This window comes from Cyanistes caeruleus, chromosome 2 (genome assembly GCF_971803275.1).
Source record: "Cyanistes caeruleus chromosome 2, bCyaCae1.hap1.1, whole genome shotgun sequence".
Taxonomy (NCBI): domain Eukaryota; kingdom Metazoa; phylum Chordata; class Aves; order Passeriformes; family Paridae; genus Cyanistes; species Cyanistes caeruleus.
The window spans coordinates 91,688,468-91,709,590 of NC_141702.1; the positions used below are offsets into that span (position 1 = coordinate 91,688,468).

Consider the following 21,123-nt stretch of genomic DNA (forward strand, 5'->3'; position numbering starts at 1 on the left):
AAGGGTAGTTTAAGGAGGTATAATTCGATATAATGGAATTAAATGAACTATATGTAAACTTGAGCCTAATGTTACAGTAAAAAAACCTCTGTGAACAGTGAGACCTATAGATTTATAGTTTCTCTGTATTGACTTAACACTGGGGAATCCCAGTCAGGGATCAGGTACAACTTCTGTAAAAACATGAACAAAAGAAATGCAGTCCCTCTCTTGAGGGGACAAGAAACTTGTCTGGGTGGCATATAAGGAATTAACTTAAACTAATGGGATGTGAAGTAGAACCCTAAAAGGTTTTTTGAGTGTTTTTCAGTTTTGTTGGCTGACTGTTGAGCCATTTAGGATTATAACAATGTACCTCTTATTTTGAAGATGCTTGTTACTTTCAGTCACTAATGTGTGTATATATTGCTTTAAATTGGAATAGCCTTACTACGCGATTGCCAAAAGCTGGAGAAACTATCCTTGGACATAAGTTTTTTGTTGGTTTTGGTGGGAAAGGAGCCAACCAGTGTGTCCAGTCTGCTCGACTTGGGGCCAAGACCTCGCTGATCTGCAAGGTAAGCACTGACTTGCTCTTCAGTGACATCTGAATTGAATGTTCATGCAAATTCCAGTAAACCTTTTGGTCACTTAACAAAATATTTTGGTATGTTTTTAGCTTTTTAAAATCTCTCTCTAATTTTCCTTTCTTTTTCTTATTTCAGCTATAAATTTAAGCGTGGAGGAAGCTGTTTAAGAACACTGCCAGAACCAAAGACTAGTTGGCTACAGATCTGACAGAAATTGCATGTAGAGAAGGATTGCAAAACTTAGGTTGACATACCATGGAAAAGACAATTGGGTAGAGTTAGACATGTTCAAATTTTAAGAAACCTTGATTAAGCCCTCCTCTTTATGTTTCCCCTGTTACAGCAATCAGCACTTCATTGATAGCATTCAGGTGCTAGGAGTTATGGTTGCTCTGAAATTAACTTTGTAGATGGTTAAAAATCAGACACTAACAAGCCAGTGACAAATTTGAGAAGGAATTTAAAAGTGCTTTGAGGGTTGAGGTTAAGATAAGGTTATCATATCCAAATTCTAGCACCTTTGTGTGCTATGTCATATTTTTGCCTACTTTTTTGAGACATCTGGTATACTACAACTCTAAAGACTTGCTTACAGACCATTGGGCTGATTCAATTTGGCAGATGCTATATTCTTACAATGCTTTTCTTTGATTTTTGTCATTAAACATTATATGTTTTGAGTGTTCATTACTACGGTTAAGATCAAATGTTTTCTCTCTGTAGTCTTTATTGTCTGTTTTGTGCTAACTGTAGATGAAACTTCAAATTGACTGGACATACTTTGTTTTTTGCCATATCTGGGGAGGATGCTAAATTTGTAGGATCATTTTCTGTCAAGGATTTTTTGAGAAGTATTGTAAATGTCTCAAAGAAGCCTTCCTCACTGTTCTTTCAATTCAATCTAATACTTAGATGAAACAACGTTAGCTATAAATTTAAATTAAACCTGAAAGCATTTCTGTGAATTATTATCACTAGTTGTTCTACAGTGTGGAGTTGGTTAATTTTTTACAATGTTTGTACTTCTCTCATATTGTGTATATTTGATCATCTTTGCATTCAAGAACAATCAGATTCAAGTAAAAAAATGAACTGGCAGTGAATGCCTTTCTAATATTTCCTGCTAAATGTTGAAGGATTTTTGTCCATTACAAGTGCAAATTTTGGTTTATTTTTTCTAATGGTCTACCCTTTGCTCAGTGCAATGGAAACATACACATTCATAATAAAATGTAGTAGCTACTACATTTTCTAAGTACTTTGCAAAAACATATTTCTGTTCTTTCAGTAAAACCCAGCCTCTCCTCTCCTCTCCTCTCCTTGAGTCGAGTCGAGTCGAGTCTCCTCCTTTCCTTCTTTCTTTCCATCTGTTTCTCTCAGTCTGTTTTTCTCTTTCTTTCTGGTGTGTTCGAGAAAATGTTAGTATTTTATATTTTTTTTAATTTTGAAAGTTACTATTTAGTTTTTTTAAATTGCACTTTGTAGCCTCACAAAATACTATCTCATCTCATGGAAGTCTCATATGCAGTCTTATATCTGCATAGGTTAATGAGATATAAAATTTCTTGCTGAATAAACTAAGAAGAATCTGGCAATAATGAGCATCTACAATTAAGTTATTTTTACTGCAACAAGTAATCTGAACTATTCGGTGGTTCTTTGTTGTTAAGAATTCAAGAAAGAAGAAATGCTATTTCAGGACTTAACAGTTTTCTGTAGTCAGCAGACTAAGACATTTATTTTTCAGTTTATCCAGTAGTCCATCTAGCAGAGTCTGTGCAAGAGCAGAAGATATTTAAAACAGTGTTATATAATTAGACTTGGTCAGTAAATATGCCTTTAATCTAAACTGAGTCTGAGTCTCAGTCTAATACTTTTGTCTTCCTTGGGGGTAAAGCCTGAATGGAAAAATGAAGTCCTTCAAATGCACTAGGATTAACTGGGTTGGGTATCCAACTTGGTTGGCTGAACTACTGATGGAAAAACGTTTCCAGAGGAAAGCAACCTCCATGGATATCCCTTGGAGGGCTTCCCTCTAGCCCTGAGATGTCTTACTGCGAGCAAAAGTACTATGGCTGCTCTCAGCTGTTTTGACATTTGAAGAGTAAAGGATACCTGTCTGTCAGTCATGCAGAATCCAGAGCTGAAAGATGGAAGTTTCAGCTGAGCTTTTGGCAGAGTTATGAAATATTTTGTTGCTGAATTAACTGAGCAGACTGTGAGAATTGTTGAAGAATTATAGTAGCAAGGGAGGGAGAAGGTGATACCATCAGACAGAACGTATTCCAGAGCACAGCTGTTAGGCTGCAGAAGTGAGCACAACTCAGGTTTAAATTGCAGATGGCTGCAGTCATCCAGCATAAAGCAATCAGAAGAGGTGGCTTCTGACAATGTGCTGTGTCTGGCAAACTGGGAGTAGTCAGAAGTACAGAAATACTCTAATATGCAAACAACGAACAACATAGTGACCCAAGAAAATGTTGGGTTGTTTGGGGCTTTTTCCCATGTACTAGAGGAAAGTTCCTCTGGTTAGACTATTCTGAACTTAATTGCTGTCTCCTTTGCTGAAAGACTGTGACTATCCTTAATAATGCTTTAGAAAAAGCCCTTATAGATTTTGTAGGAAATTGAAGTTTCAAATCATGGTTATGCAATCACATATGTGAGGGGAAGAATCATCCATCTGTGACACTTTAAATTTTAGAATTCTGAATCAAAGTGTTCAATTCTTATGATCATTAGCTGGTACTCAGGCCGTTTACTAAGCATTCTGAAGGACTGAACTCATAAATAGACAAATTTCTAACAAAAGCCAGTAGAGACAGGTGTTTCTGTGCTTCTAGTAACTGAAGCACACCATTAGCTATGTAGTGCTTTTTTATGAGAAGATGGATAATAGGTTAGGGCTCCTCTAGACCCATAACCAGGATCTCGATTTGGCTTCTAATCTGAAAGATGTTTCTTTCTTCCTCTTGCAAAAATGTTTTGTGTAGCATTGGTTGGTCTTTGACACTGCTTGGATACACAACTCACTCTTGGAACTGGGAACACATGCTGTGTATGCTGAAGACAGGCTGAGGGGTGACTCAAAAGCTTTTTTAGCTTTATAAATATATTTTAAATGTTCACATGATATTGAGTGAATTAAACTGTTTTTTCCTCCATGTACCTCATCTGCTTTGTTCAGCTTATGTAATGTAACAAAAAGAAATTTATATTAGTTTGAATAAATAGCAAGCAGAATTGTTTTCAGCTAGAAAGATTAATGGAACTGAAATGACAAGCTTTTTAACTTGTTAAAAAAAAAATAAATTACCATAGCTTAACTCCCTAACTTAACTTGATCTGCTGTTGCTGGATAATGCAAACAAAAAATGTTGAATTTCTAAACAGTACATTTAGTACTGAGAATTGCAGAAATTAGCAATGATGTATTTATCATCACTTTCTATCCCATAGACACAGTTTGATATTTTTCCACCAAGGAAACTTGAGGTAGAAAATTCAAAATATAAACTGCAGTTAAGAAGGACACCAGAATTGATGCCAATGCTTTCAATTCAAAGCTGAAAAATTCAGTACATGTCCAGATTTTAAAATCTCCTGAAGTTTCAGTGTCAAAGGAGCGCAAGGTTTGTACAAGGATGAAGCTTGAATATGGCAACATGGGTGTTTGTAATAGAGCAGGAGAAAACTGCAGAACACTGTTCTTATTGTTTGCTAATACTATTAATACATTTTTGCCATTATTTCTTAATTTTTTATTTGCTGATGAATAAGGCAAGGGGCTTCCAGACTAAAAGTATTGTATTTAAATTGCAGTAGAGCATTTGGTTGTCTAAAGATGGTCCATTTATCCTCTCACCTTTCTGTAAAGAAAACCCATTCTTTTGTCTTTTGTATAGGTTGGGAATGATTCATTTGGCAATGATTATGTTGATAATTTGAAGAAGAATGGCATTTCTACAGGTAAAATTTTGCTTTAAATATTTTTTTTTTTAACTTCAAAAATTGGTGGTGGAGGATTTATTATTTTTTTAACTTATTGGATATGTTTTGCCATTCAGAGCTATGAATAACTGTTTTGATGCAGCTGGCAGGAATGAATGAATATGAGAGATAATATGGGGACTTCTGAAATCAGCTGTACCACTAAAATAGTGTTATTGCCTCTGAACCTCAGATGATTGCATCAGTGCAAGTCACCTGAAGATTACTTGCTGTTAAGCAATTGTTTAGTCTGCATCATTAGATAATAATGCCTGATGAGAAATTGAAAAACTCATTACTCATTCTCAACCTCACATTGTCAGAGGAGGGACGGAGTGGAAATTCAGTGGTAAGTGCAGTACATTTCACCTTTGCTTTGTGAACTGACCTGTGAAGTCATCTTAGAGACTGCAGCTGATGTTAGCACACATAAACACAAAAATCAATGTTAAAAGACTTCCAGAAAAAGGGAAAATTAGGCATCCACGATTTTCAATTATCTTTTCACCTTAGTAAAACCAATTCCCTCTCTACTGTGCACTGCTTAACTATACATTCACATTTTTGTCTGCACAACCCATGTCTCCTTTGGGGTAGAAAAGGATGGACAGATGTAATCACTAAGTGGCAATTCAATATTCTGTTTATCTCTTCTGTTTAATGTGTAGCCACAAGCCTTATCTACTGCATTATTCAAATCCTGCCTTAAGGACAAAACTATCAGTATTTTGTGGGCTTTTTTATTATGCTTATCAGTGTAGCATCTAAATACTTCACAAATGTATATATAGGTTTATTCATTGTGTATCTTTCAACTTAGGCAAGAGACCAAGCAAGGATGCCATGAAAACAGTGTCGGTTAGTGTAAAGTTCTGAATGTCTCCAAAGCATGCTTACCTCATGTCTTTGATCTTGTAAATGAAGCAATTATAATGCATAGCACTTAATGAAAATGCATATGCCACAAAGAACCTTAATGTTTTCTGATTTAAATGATTGATCTTGCAATCTTAACATGAATTTTTAAATAATCTTTATAGCAACAAAAGATAAGTGTAGGGGAAAAAATTCAGAAATTCCATCATATTGCAGTTCATGGATACTTAGATAGATCAGTTGAAGGGCTGGAATGTTTAGGTCCAAGGTCCCAATCTGCTGATTGAGTTAGAAATATCTCTGAATTGTGTTTGATTGTCACCTCCACCGTTGATCAACCCTGGAGAAAAATAAGATATAGTGCTGGTGAGGTTGATCCAGGATCCTAACTTGTGTTTCAAGATCTGGAGGCAAGGGTGATTCAGTGTGCTCAGAGCTTTTTGCTCAAGATGGTCTTATTTCAGTCATGGGCTTTTTTTCTGGTTTAATCCTTTTCTAGCCTTTCCCTGTTCATGTACATAAGGATACTGGGTACTGGATGAAAATCCTAGGGGTAATGCCAGTTCTGCCAGCTCTCATATCTTGGGTCCTTCTTGTATGTCTTCTTTATGTTGCTCTTCTGTTTCCTAGCATATCAGCACACCCCTTTTCTTTCCAAATCCGTTCTGTTTCGTAATTTTCTTCTTTCCCTGTCTTCTTGTCTTCCACAACTAACCAGCTGCCAGTGCTGCTCAGACCATTTAGATCTTTATTGATTTGTTGTTCCTTTTCCCACATTTAAACTGGGCAACTCAGCTGCTCATGCTGCAAGAACATTGAGAGTACATAAGACACACATTCTCTGCTTTCAGTTACAGTGTGCAAAGAATTCATGGTGCAAAGAAGCTGTAATTGCAAGGGAAGTCCTGCTCTGACCCTGGTAATAGCTAGACAAGGACACCTCCAGGGCGAGTACCTGCAAGACTTTAGCAAAACCAGATGAGCATGATGTAAGGTGTTTCTTCAGCCTTCTTCAATTTGGAGCAGATTGTTAAACTAGCCACAAAAACACATCTTGAGAAAGAAACCCACTTTTGCCCAGCATTAAATCCATGTTCTAAAATGTTAGAACACCAGAGCTCCTTAAACAAAAGCCAGAATTTGTCTCAAATGGAACAGTAGATTTTTCTCAAATACAGTTTTTGGGAAAGAAAAAAGAAACGCTCAACTTTTTGGTCAGTTTTCTGCAACAGTGCTACTGGTTTCTACTATCAATTTCCTGTCATTGGTTGGTATTTGACATATTTGCTGTCAGGTGAAAACAGGTTCTTATAGTAGTAAACATGGACCAGTCTTTCTAACAGACAGTGCTGCCAGCATGATGTCAATTTCTCTGAATAAAAATCCAAAGGGGAAACAAATAACCCCACCACTGCCTTCATAGCATTACTTAATATTTCTGCTGAAATGCAAAGTCTACACAGAATGAGATGCTGGGTTGTTTTAGTATTTTTGTTTTTCTTTAGTCTTGACTCTGTTGTTTCATTGGATAAAAGAAACATTTCCAAGGAGGAGTAGAGTGTCTGAGAAGGCTGTATAAATAACATGCTTTCTCTAATGCGGAAATGTAGCCAAATTAAAGAATGTTGGACTCATATTTTTGTTTTGTGAGTGTAAATTAGCACTTTTTGTTGTTGTTAGCTTCTCTGGCATTGTTGAACATGAAAGAGTAATTAGCATTTTTAAATTGCTGGAGGTTATGGGTTCATTTTAGATTCAATTCAATTAAACTGTGTCACATGCTATTGGTTAAAAGTAATGTATTGAACTAACATGCTCTAACTTTTCTCTTTCTTAGCATTTGTAGGTCAAACTACAGATGCTGCTACTGGAACTGCTTCAGTAATTGTCAACAGTGAAGGTACATATTTCTGCTCTGAATTGTCCTCTTTGTTCTGCCTTTACAGCCATAAAAGAAACCTTTGTCTTGTCACTGCTAATTGTGCATTTTTTTCCTACATTTTTTTATTTTTTTCAATATTTTAGTCACACGTCATTGCAGGCAATGTAGAATTAGGTGCCTAAAAGCAGAAGAATCAGATGCTTAAGTCAGCAGTGTGTTAGCCGTATTTCCATCATCCAGCAGAACTATCTAGTTTTACATTCTTGAACATGCAGTATATTAGAAGGTTAAAGCTCTCCTTTTCCATTACAACTTACCCAGCACTTTTCATATAGAATCATTTAAGTTGAAAAAGACCTTTTAAGGTTATGGAGTCCAGCCATTAACCCAGCACTGCCAAGTCTGCCACTAAACCATCTACCCAAGTGCCACATCTACATGTCTTTTCAATACCTCTAGGGTTGGTAACTCAACCACTTCTCTGTGCTTCCTATACCAGTGCTTGACAACCCTTTTAGTGAAGAAATTTTTCCAAATATCCAATCTAAGTCTCCCATGGTATAACTGGAGGCCATTTCGTCTGGTCCTATGAGGGAAAGGTTTGCCTGCTCAGGACACCAAGTGAGTCATTATGCCCTCAATCAGGAAAAGGAATTGTCCTCAGTGTAAGTAGAAATACTTTTGTTGATCCTGTAATTTTACTGCAAATCTTGGTTTCAAGTTGCATCTTCAGTGGTAAGTACACAGTGAAATGGCATTTTTTTTTTCTGTTGTTTTCATATTATTTGTCAAGACTGCTGAACTGTCCTCAGAAAACTTCATCTTTTCCTCAAGCATAATTTAATCAGCCAGCAGATCTACCTAGTTTTATTTTGTCCTGAGCACACAGTATATTAGAAGGTTAAAGCTCTCCTTCCCTACTATGACTTACCCATCACTATTTACTATAGAATAATTTAGGTAGAAAAAGATCTTTAGGATCACCAAATCAAATCATGAACCCAGCACTGCCAAATCTACCACTAAACCATCTACCTAAATGCCACATCTACATGTCTTTTCAAGCTATTTCCTCAAACTATTGAGAAGCCTTAAAAGAAGTGTGTCTGAATCAAAATATAGAGGTCAGGACTTAATAATGTTTATGCAAACATAACAAATTAAGAGTGATTGGATTAGTTCACTTTTGGAATTGCTAAGAGGCTTCATTTGAACAGTTACCACAGCTTAGCTGACACATCAACTTACCAAGCTTCTGTGTAACCTGATGGTTGCATACTGGGCTGCAACTCAAAATGGGAAAGGAAACATAACTCTTTACTCACAGAGCAAAACTGGGAAGGAACTGTGACTAAAGGCAAGCCTACACAGGAATATTCAGGAAAATTAAGCAAATTAGTTGGAGATGTGGGTTTAATTTTCCCTAAGTAAAATTAATCCAAGCCTTGCATGGCATCTCTAATTCAGAAATAAGATAATGCTTTTATATTGGATAACCTGGATACCTGCCTGTTAACCTCCATCTCCTTTTCTTGGTTTGGATCACCAGGTAGATTACACAGAAACTCTTGACACTTTTTATGCTGCCTACAGTCACTATGGCCATGGTAAATATGAGGAACAGTGGGAATTCAGTAGCACTCCTGGGCCTCACTGTTTTGTATATGTCTTGCACTAGGTTTGCTGTCCAGAGTAGTTGAATAAGAACCAGTCTTATAATTTCCCAATTCATATGCATGGCCAGCTAAGATAAAAACTGTCTAAACTTGAATGGACCTGTTAAAATTTTACCACCAAGAATTTTTCTGAAGGATAAGGAAAGAAACAATTTTGTGGATGTAAAACCTTTGTAAGTACCAGAAAGGGAAATGGATATCTGTGGCCATGAGGTTCACAGTGGGCTATCTTACGTGTTAGTGTGAAGGGTGAATGACAGTCTTGAGATTCACACAGTGATGTGAATAATGCATAATGTCATGTAGTTTGTGTCTCTGAGTAACTGAAAATTGTATGCTAAGTTAGCACTGGCCTCAAATTTAATTTAAAATCTGGTAGAAGAGCAAACCTGGTCAGAGCTATGCTCTAAAGCAAACAGATGCACAGAATTGGTAATGGTTCTCGTTGTTACTTCTCTCAAAAACCATCTGGCGCCTGAATTGAGTAAATTGCAGTACTTATGTGCTTTGCTGTTGCAAGAGACATTTTCTCTTGTTTTTCTGTAGAAACCTGGCTGATTTGACCTAAACAGGCTTTGCAGCAGGTTTCAAAGGGCTTGTCTACACATGCATGTTTTACTGCAGTGTCTGTCCTGGCATAGCTGAAACACCACAGCACTCAATGGACTGATTTTAGTTTCTGCTAGTTCAAGTTATACCTAAAAGGGAAGCATTTGAAGTTGGGGTTGGTGATGTTATGTTGTGTTAGGATGAGGGAGAACTAAAAACCATAGTTATCATCTCTTTAAATTTAAAAATTTCCATTGCTGTATTGTTACACACCTAGCCTCCCCTTCTTACGAGTTCTTTTCAAGTACTGATACTTGGGAAAAATACCAACTCAAACCAACTGAGAAAAATTACAGGAATAAATAGGAGATATGCAAGTAAAGGGTGTATGATGCTCTGATGTATGAGTAAAGGCAGAGCAAAAAAAAGCTGTAGAGATCAGAGTCAGATGCGACTCTGAAGTAAATCTTCCCTGATATTACCTCTGCCTGTCTAACTGGTACTGCAGAATTTCTTGGAAATTTTTGACTGGTTACTGAATTGCACAGGTATAACTCAGCCACTATTATAATTGGCAAAGTGCTAAAAAATGGAAAATATCAGGCACATTTGATAGTCTTGAAGTTGATTATATTCTGGGACAATACAGAATAGTTTCAATAAAAGATAGGTTCAATCTCTGCTTTAATGCAGAATGGTAGAGAGATGTTTAACGAGTTTATAGAGCTACACTGAAGAATGTGCAGCCCAGAGATGCTGCAAAGGTTCCCTCTGGGCTGGTTTCAGAAATCTGTGCAAAAATATTTCTGGGACCTGGTGTTCCTTTCAGTTGCTCTCTTTTATGCTGCTGCCTTTTCAGAAAGTTTTGATTTGACTAAACACAAGCTTTACTGTACCAGGATCCTATACTCTTCAAATCTGTACTTTCTCTGTTAAAGATAAAAGCTAATACATCCAGCTGCTTTTCTTAACACATTTTCAAAGAGGTGCATCACAACACTTTGAACCCAATGTTTTGTTTCCCCTTTCAGTCTGCCTTCTTGCCACTAGCTCTGTCACTTAGCACACCTTCTGCTAGCAATGTGATATTGATTGGTAGAAGTTCCATAAAGTGATGATGTGTGTTGTACTTATACACACACATGTAGGGAGGGGAAAAACACTCTTCATGGATAATTTTTTACATGATTACCTCTGAAGGTTATTACAGCTTTGTCCATATCTGGTACTGACTGTTGATGGTGCCGTTATGTTGGCCCAATTGGACTAGAGGTTTGAACAAGTCCAACATACATATTCATATCCCTAGCAAAAATTCAGAGGAGGCACAATAGAGTTTGGCAAGTCATGATTAAAATTCTCTTGATTATTACAAGTTAGGACTTGGAGCTCACCTACACAGAACACACTGCATGATAACCCTCACTGGAGACAGGCATTGTGCTGACATTATGATAAAACTATTAATCATTCATGAATGGTGAATAGACATTATTTTGTAAGTTGAGTGTACCTTCAATACCAAAGCACTTTTGTGTTTTTTTAGTAAAAAAAACATTCAAAATATATATTTAGGTAAGGCTAAGTAAAAAAAGCAAACTTAGAATACATATGCCAGCTTGTTTGTATTGTACTTTCCGTAGAGGAAAATCTTTGGTTTGAACCTTCAGGTTTATGAAGAAATAACACCTGAATTTTAGAGACTTTCTACATATTGATTTTCTTCGTGGACTTAAATGTTTTGTATGCAAGACACTTCAATATTTCTGTCAAGTGGTTGCCTAGAAATTATGATACCATAACACACCCCAAACCCTCATATTCATGAACTGTGTGATTTGGCAGCACATATTTTTCTTTTAACATTCTTTTCTGGTCACATATATACTTTTCTTCTGTGTAAATTATTATGCACAAGCTCTGCAGCTATTGTTACAATTGCTTGGTTTGATCTGTTTGATATTTTGATTAATTCTAAGCACTACCAATGGTTTTTAGGCTTGCCATCCAGTTTTAAAGATATTTATTGCACTGTGGTGTTTACTGGTTTGACATTTGATTTTTCCTCTGACACTTCTCATCTGGTGTCATCTCTAAGATGACCCTTGTAAAAAAAGCCTGGTTTTAGTTACCCATCTGTCTAAGAACTGGCAGTAGCAGTTTTAGAAGCCCAACTTAGGACAGTTTTTATGTATGCAGCATTCATCCAGACTGGATCCAGTCCCCATCTGGTGTAAGCCTGTGCAAGCTTACCAGTTTCATTTAGCTGTTACAGCTTATAGCAAGTGTGAATGTGGCCCTTAATATTCTAGCTGATGTCTGCAAAGTTATATAGATGTTCCCATCAAAACTGATATTTTTAGTCTAAGAAAAGAGATTTTAGAATTAACAGTAATGCACTAAATATATTATTCACAATCTTGGTGAATGAGATTTATCTTGTTTTACCTCACTGGAGTAGTTTTAGAAGTTAGGTCCACAGTTTAAGGCTTCACCTAGGGTAAACAGAGGTACATAGACTTTTCTGAACAATAGTTTATCTCCTCCTCAAACAGATATCTAAGATATGTAAGACTAAAAAAAAACCTCTGAAAATATTTATCTCTTCTCCTTGTTGAAGGAACATAGAAAAACAATTTTTAGAAATTAGTTTCCTTTGACTTTTCTAGTGTGTAGGATTTTTTTTAAACTTACAAAATTATTTCATGTTGGACAAGATGAACCCCTCTTTGCCATCTGTCTTTAACTGTTGTCCCTGATGCTGAATTCCCATCTGATTTCCCTGGCAAGAAATAATTGCTTCCAACAAAATGCTTGCTGTTAATACAAAATTTTGTATTAATTGTGAGTGCATGGCTCCAAATTCTGCCTTCATGCACCCTGGTGCAAGTTTGTGGTGACTGCTATCATTCATTAAGTATGGTATATAGCTAAGAACAGAACTGGGGGAGTTTTCCTCCAACTTGTGTTTAGTCCATATGGACTGTTGCACCACAGTAGGTATTTAATTTCTCTGAAGGTTTGAAAGCAGATAAGTGTATGACCTTTTGTGTTTATGAAGAAAATCTTCAGACTGTGATCCAGTGTAGCATGGACTACCTTGGATTTGTACATATGGGTTTAAGCAAACAGCCCTCCTTACTGCCTTGGGCCATTAGCTCCAAAGTCTGATAATGATATACATGTCAGTACAGGTAAATAGTTCACCAAGATAATGAAGCAAGACATGTGAATAGACTCTGAGATTCTAGGAAGAACAAAGGCCAGGCAAAATTGAAAGAGATTCTTGTTCCACTGTCTTCTACTGCTTGCTCTGCTGCACCCTAAAGCTATTAAAATACATGCTTGGCAAAATTGGTGCAATTTGCCTTTGAATATTTCATCAACAGGACACAGATATCTTTGGTAACATTTATATGTTGCAGAAGGTTTTTTGTTTTGTTTCCTTTTGTTTTTTATCCAAGATGCCCATCACTGTCTGTTGAAAAGCAGGGCGTTGGTTTTTAAGTGCTGGGGTTTTGCTTTTCATATGCAGCTGTTCTGTACCAAACCATTGACAACAGAATTGCTTTGGAAAGTTTGGGTCCCTCCCTCTGAGATCACTGTATTATTCTTTCCATTGTCCTGCTTTCCTTTTGGAATGTATTTAGGGAGAGAAGCTTTGCACGTTCTTAGTCAAAGGACTTTGAAGTCACATTCAACAAAAATAATGTATTTAAAAACATAAATATTTATTTGCAGAGTAATTCGGTTCATTACAGAATTGGTAGAATTTAATGATTGGCAGTCCTTAAAGAAATGTTCAGCGGGGGCGGGCTGAGCCTGTAAATCAAGGAACAACTGACTTATTGAAGTTAATACCTGAGTGATTAATAATAAATTTTAATTTGAAGGCACCCATGCCTGAAGGTCTCTAAGTGTTGTAACAGAGATTAAAAAAAGAAAGAAGCTTCAATAAAAGAAGGTGGTTTGTTTGTCTGAAAAAAAACAAAAGACTATTTGGAACCTACGTAAATGAGCCTCACCTAACTGTAAAACAAACTACAAGAATAAAAAGGATCTTAGATGTGCTTTGAGAGACTGCCATGCTTCCACATGCACAGTTTTGCTTAGACCATTCTCCTGGCCACCTCTAAGAGCAGAAGCAGCTGTTGCCCCCCTTTACTCAGTTCTGATAAAACTTTCCTTAGACACAGGCACCACCTTTCTGGGCTTTGGTGACAAGCTGGTTCTGGTTTTCATGATGGTTAGAAGCCCTAACTTGAAATGTCTCAGGTGCAAGCCTACTTCTCTGAAATCTAAAGAACATGCCTAATTTTCTTAGCTGTGTGAAATACTTTTTGTTCCCAACTGATGGGAAAATTAAAATTTTTATGACATTTTTGGCATAGGAATTCAGTAATCACGTTGATGCTTTTCTCTTGCAAATGCTACTGGAATATTTTAGGAAGATGCAAATATCACCCTCAGTGTGTATCCACCATCTCCACTGTGACGAGTGCAGTGCTTCTTTAGAGATCACAGAAGACACCAAAATGAGACTGGAGAATGCCCATACATGATTTTTCCTAAAGGAATTTATATTGTGTTTATTGTGCACTTAGTTCATTAGTAGATTGATCTTTTTAATTATCCTCTGAAATATTTGTGTATTTGAAAATGTCAGCAGTGCATACAATTTTAGTGGGTTTTTTGGAAAGTAAATTGAAATACTCATCTGAAACGTATTGTAAAAAGTGCAAGGAATTGTTTTACATGCTTTATTGCCAAAGTTAAAGAGAAAAACACAGTATCTTCTCTTTAGGACAGAATGTTATTGTCATAGTCCCAGGAGCCAATCTGCTTTTAAATTTTGAAGACCTGAAGAGGGCTTCCGATGTCATCTGTAAAGCCAAAGTGGTTGTTTGCCAGCTAGAAGTAACCCCTGCTGTTTCTCTTGAAGCTCTGAAAATGGCACGTGCCAGTGGAGGTAATTTAATAGAAGCCATTCTCTCTCTTTCATTTGTGCTACATAAAAAATACTCTTTATCATGCTTTCTAAATAAAGATCCTGTAATCTGTTCTGATTTCTGTCATATTAGAATATGTTTTTATTTAGAATTGAAACAATAGCCAAAAAATTCATGCTATGCTAATGAGAACTGAACGAGCTTAAAAATTTTTGCAGTGTTAACCTTCATCAGCAAATCAACTCATACCCTTATAATCTCCCTGTATATTTCTGGTGCTGCCTTTCCTCCTGTTTTTGTGTTGTGACTAAATGCATTATAATGTTGGTAGGTCAGGAGCTATGGGCCTGACTGCTATGATTCCAGAGCAGAACAGGGATAATGAATGCAAGTCAGTAAAGTTACACACAGAGGAAAGTGAATGTAATTACCTCAAAACCAGACTTATGCCCTTGTTCTCTGAGAATAGCATTAGGTATGGCTGTGGGTTTTTGTATAGTAGTTGACATCTTTAAAAAAAAAAAAATAGTGCTTTTTCTTCCTAACCAAAATTATTAGAGTGTGACTGGGCTAGATGCCATTGCATAGACACAGTAATGGTCTGTGAAATTATTAGCAAATTGTTACTGTACTTTACTTTTAAATGTAGGGCATTGTTCCTTCAGTTTAGCATATGGGTAGATGAAAGCTGATATTTTGCTTGAACAGGATGGGTTTTCATTAACAACATAATGTTTTTGTTGTTTAAGTTCCTGTAATGCTTTCAGTTACTCAAGCACAATTACCCCAGCATTTGAACACTAAGTAAATAATTATGCAGGAGAGGCATCTATATGAGATTAAAAAAGTGGTTTTCCCTTCTATCCAGAAGATCAGACTGGGAGAGGACAGCTCGTAGCATAATCAGTTATGCAGCAGATCAGGGATGGAACTGGGATCAGAACTTACTGTTTTCTTGAAGCTGGACTCAGGCTAGATCCAGTAGATCACAGCATGCTGGAATTGTGGGCACTCCAGTTTACCTTTTGCACCATGACCTGTTGTGCACCTGTTGCACTATATTTTCGTCATTACATTTTATGAAAATGGATAACAATATTCTTAATCTAATGGTTAATGGACTCTAGTTGAATCATGAACCAATATTCATAACTTATTTTGTCTATTTCTAATTCTATGAGCAGTCTTGGCAAGGTGCTTCACACTTTTGTCACCCTCCTATGGCAAGATGCCCGCCTGTGACAGAAGAAGAGATTTTTTAAAAAGCAATTGAAAAAAATCAAATTTTATACACAGAAGAGACATGCAAGCATTTAGCAACTGCAGATAGTACAGTATATCAAGAAAAGATAGTAGTTAGCTGTGTGCCAGATGTAGTTCTTTGCTGTCAGTATCATCATTGTGCAGCTCTTCTGTCAGGGAAGTTTGGTTGCTTCTGCTTTAAAACAACAGGCTACACGTGTTCAAATGTCATGTGCCATCAAATCCAAGTGAAGAGCTGAGTTTGTAGCACTGTAAAAACCTATGTGTAGCTAACAGTAAATTGTTAATGCAATTTCCCGTCTTTTAGCTTGCAACACCCTCATGTATTATGTAGCACTTCATGTTAGAATGTTCACTTGACTAATCTTGTGTAAAACAGATGCATACTCAGATGCCTCAAACCTCTGTTTCCATGAGGGGTTTTTGCTTGTTTTTCTTCATTCTTACTGAAAGAAATAAACAAAACACAGAATATGGAGACACAGGCAAGAACTCTTTGCTCCTCTTCAGTTAAGGTCATCTGGATCTGTAAGCTAGAGAGGGACATCTCATCATGTCGTACATGTCATGACATCCTCTCATTGTGGCACTGATTATTCATTATTCTTGTGGGAAGGAAGGGGGGAAGGAAGGGCGGAAGGAAGGAAGGGCGGAAGGGCGGGCGGAAGGGCGGGCGGGCGGAAGGAGGGAAGGAAGGAAGGAGGGAAGGAAGGAAGGAAGGAAGGAAGGAAGGAAGGAAGGAAGGAAGGAAGGAAGGAAGGAAGGAAGGAAGGAAGGAAGGAAGGAAGGAAGGAAGGAAGGAAGGAAGGAAGGAAGGAAGGAAGGAAGGAAGGAAGGAAGGAAGGAAGGAAGGAAGGAAGGAAGGAAGGAAGGAAGGAAGGAAGGAAGGAAGGAAGGAAGGAAGGAAGGAAGGAAGGAAGGAAGGAAGGAAGGAAGGAAGGAAGGAAGGAAGGAAGGAAGGAAGGAAGGAAGGAAGGAAGGAAGGAAGGAAGGAAGGAAGGAAGGAAGGAAGGAAGGAAGGAAGGAAGGAAGGAAGGAAGGAAGGAGGGAAGGCAGGCAGGGAGGGAGGGAGGGAGGGAGGGAGGGAGGGAGGGAGGGAGGGGAGGACTATATGAAGTAGGTGTAAATTGTAGTAGAAATCTGACTGGATAATTAAAGGGTTTTTTTGGTGGTCAAGGGTGAGAAGCTGCTGCTGCTTCCAAAAGTCTGGTTTGGGACTTCTCTGATAACAAACTCCACAAAAGATGGCTGATAATTCCCAGCATATTCATACTGTCATGAAGAATGAGCTGGAAGCACCCTCAGTTAAAGGCTCCATGTCACTTTCAAGAAACAGATCTATTTTTTGCATGCTTCATGCTTTTAATCTTAGGCTACAATTTTTTCATAACAGCTGTTTGTCCGTGGTTAAACTCTTTGTGATTCCTGCCAAAGCACTATGGTTGCAGAAACCAGGCAATGAAAAATGCCTCCTACCCTACCCTAACTTTTGAATTATGAATACCAGCTACCCTAAAATTTACTTAAGACTTAATAGCAAGGAAGCTTTCTTTTAAAGATAAGCCTTCACAACGGTATGGAAACCTGCCTGATTTTAATTGTGTTATCAGCCTCTGGAAAATAAGTACCTTTCACACAGACATCAGAAAATTGTTAAGAATTTCACAGCTAGCTTCCCCTGAGCATCTGTCCATACAGGCACTTGTCCATTTGGGCACCATGACTTCAAGTGTAATTACTGAATCTGGTTTTAGGTAACTTCTTTTCTTTTATACTTTTATGGATCGGTTATAGGTTCAGGAAGCACAGAGCAGGAGTTTGCTCAATTTCAACACAGAAGAGACAAAGCTACTTGGGAATGGGGATGGAGAGTTGATTTCAGGCAAAGGAAATGTAGGAGAGATTTTCTTGATTTTTGGGGTGGCAGAAGAAGAAGGAAGGGAGAAGCTGAAAGAGGAACAAAATTGGAACAGATATTAGGAATTGTTGAATAGAGATTGGAATATGGAGTGGAATATGGAGTAGAATATGGAGTAGATTAGAATATGGTAGAGTCAGGGAGCAGGCTGTGGGCATTGGAAGTGGGAAAAGGAATTGTAAGCCATAAAGAGATACGATGTGGTGAAAGCTGAGTGAAAAAGGTTACAATTGCATAGTTCCTATGCAAGGAGGCATAAAGAATAAAAACTCATTGAGGAGAATGGATCTTGGCAAAGGAAAAGAAGTGCCCAGCTCGAGGAGTAGTCCTATGGGAATCTCATGAGGTTTAACAAAACCAAGTATAAGGTGTTGTACTTAGATGGAGCAATCCTGTAAGCCTCCACCACAGGCTGGAGGATGAACGGGTCAAGAGCAGCACTGGGGAGAAGGACTTGGTGGCACTGGTGCACAAGAGGCTGGACATGAGCCAGCCATGTGCACCCACAGCTCAGAAAGCCAAACTTGTCCTGGGCTGCATCCAAAGCAGCGTCGGCAGCAGGGCCCGGGAGGAGGTTGTGCCCCTCTGCTCTGCTGAAACCCTACCTAGAATCGTGCATCCAGCTCTGGGGACCCAGCACAGGAGAGATACAGACCTATTAGAGAGAATCCAGAGGAGGCCACCTCCTGAATATGATCAGAAGGATGGAGCACTTCTCCTTTGACCAAAGGGTGTTTGTTCAGCCTGGAAAAGTCTTAGGGGTGACTTAATTGCAGCCTTCCAATAGCTGAAGGGAGCCTATAAGAAAGATGGAGACAAACTTTATACAAAGCGTTTAGTGACAGGACAAGGGAAAATGGCCTTCCAGCCCAGGCCATTCTATGATTCTGTGAAAGAATTTTGGCAGAAAATAAGTTCCTCAGGAGAGCCAAACAGATTATTCTGCTCAAAAGCCATGCTCTTCTTCAAAACCTGAAAGAGTTTCTTAGGGTTCCTCTAGCTCCTCCCATGCTCAGCAGATAGTAAATATGGAAGAAAACTAACAGTAGTGTATTACATTATGTTCATGACGAGTCTGTGTTACTTAAAACCCAAGTTGGAACACTTTCAATGCTGCTCCTGACCCATGCATATGCCAGTGTTCTACTCAACTGTTTTCCAGTATGTGCTGCTTTTTGGTTTTACCTTAGAAAGTATACCTTGAAGTTTTATGTTTAAGAAAACTTCATTAGTGTTGCTGTTAAGAAAATAGGAAATGCAAGAGTTAAGGTTGCCTGTGAAACCTTAATTTGTCTCCTTTCTGCATATGTATTATGTTGCAGTCTTTAATTATGTGATCACATGCTGTTTTTCAGTGGTATGTGATCATATAATTAACAAGTTTATTATAATGCATACTGTATTGTAATTATATAAGGGAGCCAAATTAAGATTTCATTGGAATTCCTAATCCTGGTGTTTTCTGACTTTGCAGTAGAAGTCTTTGTCACTTTAATGCTGTTTTTAATGAGGCAGGTAGAGAGACATGATAAAGTTGTACAGTCAAAGGTTATAACTTTCAAAGTGTTAGTGTTAATCACCTAAACTTCTTGGTACTCAGACTTTAGAACTCTCTGTGCATCTTTGTCTGTTTAGTCTGTCTGAACTGGGATTCAGAGATGTTCAAGGGGTCTGACTATTACATGCTATAGCTTACAGTCTAAATATGTGTTTAGGACCGAAAATTTAGGCATCCAAATTGGAAGATTTGATTACTGACTACAAGGAATATTTCTGAAGACTGTGTGCTTTATTTAAAAATGATGGCCCTGTGGTTAAGACACAAGTATTAATCATAGAATTGGCAAAGTAAAAAACCAAGGCTGCAGACTTCCTGTGTTAATAGGGAATAAGTCACACTGTCCTCATGACAAACCTTTGCTGCTGCTGCAAGCCTTAGGCTACTACAGTTTAAAGTTGGGTTAACTAACATGTTCTACCACATGTTAGGTTTACGTCTATCTCTGCCAGATAGCGTATTAAAAATATACAGTGCCTTGTCTACACTACAGTTTTATAATGTAGCATTTTGAACAAGTTAGGTAACACATTCAGAAGCATATTTAACTTCTTGTCTGGACATGCCCTTCGTTACTCCATAACTAGTGATTCTTCATGCACAGAACTCAGGTAATGACACTGAAAAATTCTAGAACTGAATCAGTTCTTGTGAAACTTATTAATATCATGGAAGAAGCATCATCAATTAAACATATTTCATTAATGTCTAAGTATTTTCTCTTTTTAATTTAATAATTTCTTAGGGTTTTTTTCTGTTACTCTTCTATCATGTTCCCATCATGGCAGGTGCCTGCACATTAATTAATGTAACTTTAATATAATAAATAAAGCTTTTAGCATTTGTATAAGACAAGGATGCAGAAGCTGAGAGTAATTTGTGTGTTAATAATAAATATTGGGGTCTGTGATTGAAACACAATGGTCTTTCAAATGATGGTTTATGAATCTAAAACACTCCAGATTTAGATTATCTTTTTCTTTTTTCTTTTTTCTTTTTTTTTTTTTTTTTTCCAGTAAAGACTTTGTTTAATCCAGCTCCAGCCCTGGCTGACCTAGATCCACAGTTTTATACCTATTCTGATATCTTCTGCTGCAATGAAACTGAGGTAATGGTCATATGTCATGTTAAAGAAGGAGTCTTAAGCAGGGAAATTTCAGAATTATACTCTTCTCAGAAATGCAACATAGGGAGCAGGAAGATTGAGCCATGCTCCTCTTACACAGGACATTTGGAGGGACAGGTTTGATTCCTAACCAGCAAAAAAGAGTATTCTAAAACAACTTTAGCTTGCACTTGAAATTAAATTAGCTGTTTGCAGCAGGAAAGTTGGGTCCAGTCTTCCTTACAAGTAGATCAGCAAAACATATCCATAAAAGGACACTTGTTAAATGTTATCACTGAGTGGTAAATATTAAAATAGAGTCTTGTCCTTGTTCTGTGGTCTCGTGATATGATTAGCAGGAATGCATTAGCCATAGTGTTCTGACAGTTTTAAACTCTCTTGCCAGGAGGTGATGCACGCTTGCTGCCCTTGATGGTAAATAGAAGCTTCATATGCCTCTTCTGTCAGATCTGTTTTCAGTGAATCTTCTCTGGCCTTCAACTGTATCTTTTCCTTTTTTCTTTTTTTCCCCCCTGCTTTTTCTCTCTTTTCTAATTCAAGTGTTATTTCTCCTAAAGGAAATTTATTTTGTCATGAGACAAATTAACCTCATCTCACAAGACCTTTTTTTAAATTTGTTACTTATTAGGACTAGGCATGCTTTGTTCCTTCCCCTCACCCTCTCTTTATATAAACAGGAAGGTGGGAGAAGTAACCTAGTGGATAGGAACCATGCCTTGATCAGAGTTAAAGTTATCCCTAAGAAACATGATTTCTGCAATGAACAT

General features: G+C 37.5%; 1 protein-coding gene across 1 annotated transcript in view; it reads left to right on the forward strand.

The window, feature by feature from the left end:
* The window catches only part of RBKS (ribokinase), a 70,582-nt gene that overhangs the window by 19,229 nt on the left and 30,230 nt on the right, over nucleotides 1–21,123 (forward strand). The window contains exons 2-6 of the mRNA XM_086870036.1: nucleotides 425–557; nucleotides 4,475–4,538; nucleotides 7,273–7,335; nucleotides 14,347–14,511; nucleotides 20,247–20,338. Coding sequence (XP_086726162.1) covers nucleotides 425–557; nucleotides 4,475–4,538; nucleotides 7,273–7,335; nucleotides 14,347–14,511; nucleotides 20,247–20,338 — 517 coding nt within the window. The remainder of the gene's footprint in view (nucleotides 1–424; nucleotides 558–4,474; nucleotides 4,539–7,272; nucleotides 7,336–14,346; nucleotides 14,512–20,246; nucleotides 20,339–21,123) is intronic.